The 676-nt window shown below is 57.2% G+C and overlaps 1 protein-coding gene across 1 annotated transcript in view; it reads left to right on the top strand.

Moving 5' to 3' along the window:
- LOC104401927 (rho GTPase-activating protein 7-like) overlaps positions 1-600 on the top strand; it is a gene marked incomplete at its 3' end in the record, with an annotated part of 10851 nt that extends 10251 nt beyond the window's left edge. The window contains exon 9 of the mRNA XM_010009662.1: positions 480-600. Coding sequence (XP_010007964.1) covers positions 480-600 — 121 coding nt within the window. The remainder of the gene's footprint in view (positions 1-479) is intronic.
- Positions 601-676: the final 76 nt, after the last annotated feature.

The following is a 676-nucleotide window of genomic DNA, read 5'->3' as shown; positions in this document are numbered from 1 at the left end:
ATGTGGAAGGAATGCATGTAGATGAAAGTATCAGAAGCCAGGATTAATGATGTCAAATAGTGGTTATGAATTACAAGAGGGGACTGTTTTTGAAACGTGTTTGGTGTGGTTTGGGCTAAAGGATTTAGAAGGTTCTGCGGGGGCTCTGCAAGGTTATCAGGGGAGTTTGGTATTAAACACACATCGGATTGGGGTCACTGCTGTCTTTGGCCGCTTGTGATGATGTGCTTGGGGAATAACAAGCCTTGACTTGCCTTTCTTGGGCACGGTGGTCAGCACTGCCCCGGGCACTCCTGGTGTGGCGGAGGCAGTGCTGGCTGCGGACCTTGCTGCAGCGACAGAGCACGAGCTGCATGGCAGTGAGGGTCCATCAGTGCAATGCCTCCGCTGGGCGCTGGCTCCCGCCCCAGGCAGAGCAGCGGAGAGGGCGCCTTGCACTGTGGGGCGCAGCTTCCTGCTCACAGCCTCCCTTTCCCGCTCCCCAGGTCGAGTCAGAGGAAATGCAGCCTGGGGAAGCCGGACCAGCGGGAGCTGAGTGAGAACCTGGCAGCGACGCAGGGCTTGGCCCACATGATAATGGAGTGCAACAGACTCTTCCAGGTACGACCTTGTGTGGCAAAGCAAAAGCCCTGATGCAGCCTGCTCAGGGCAGGGCTTTGGGGCAGAGCCCTGCGGA

The sequence above is a fragment of the Nestor notabilis genome, unplaced genomic scaffold, assembly GCF_000696875.1.
Source record: "Nestor notabilis isolate BGI_N333 unplaced genomic scaffold, ASM69687v1 scaffold28222, whole genome shotgun sequence".
NCBI classification, from domain to species: Eukaryota; Metazoa; Chordata; class Aves; order Psittaciformes; family Psittacidae; genus Nestor; species Nestor notabilis.
The sequence above is the reverse complement of the archived record's forward strand: the minus strand, read 5'-3'. Positions and strand labels throughout refer to the sequence as shown.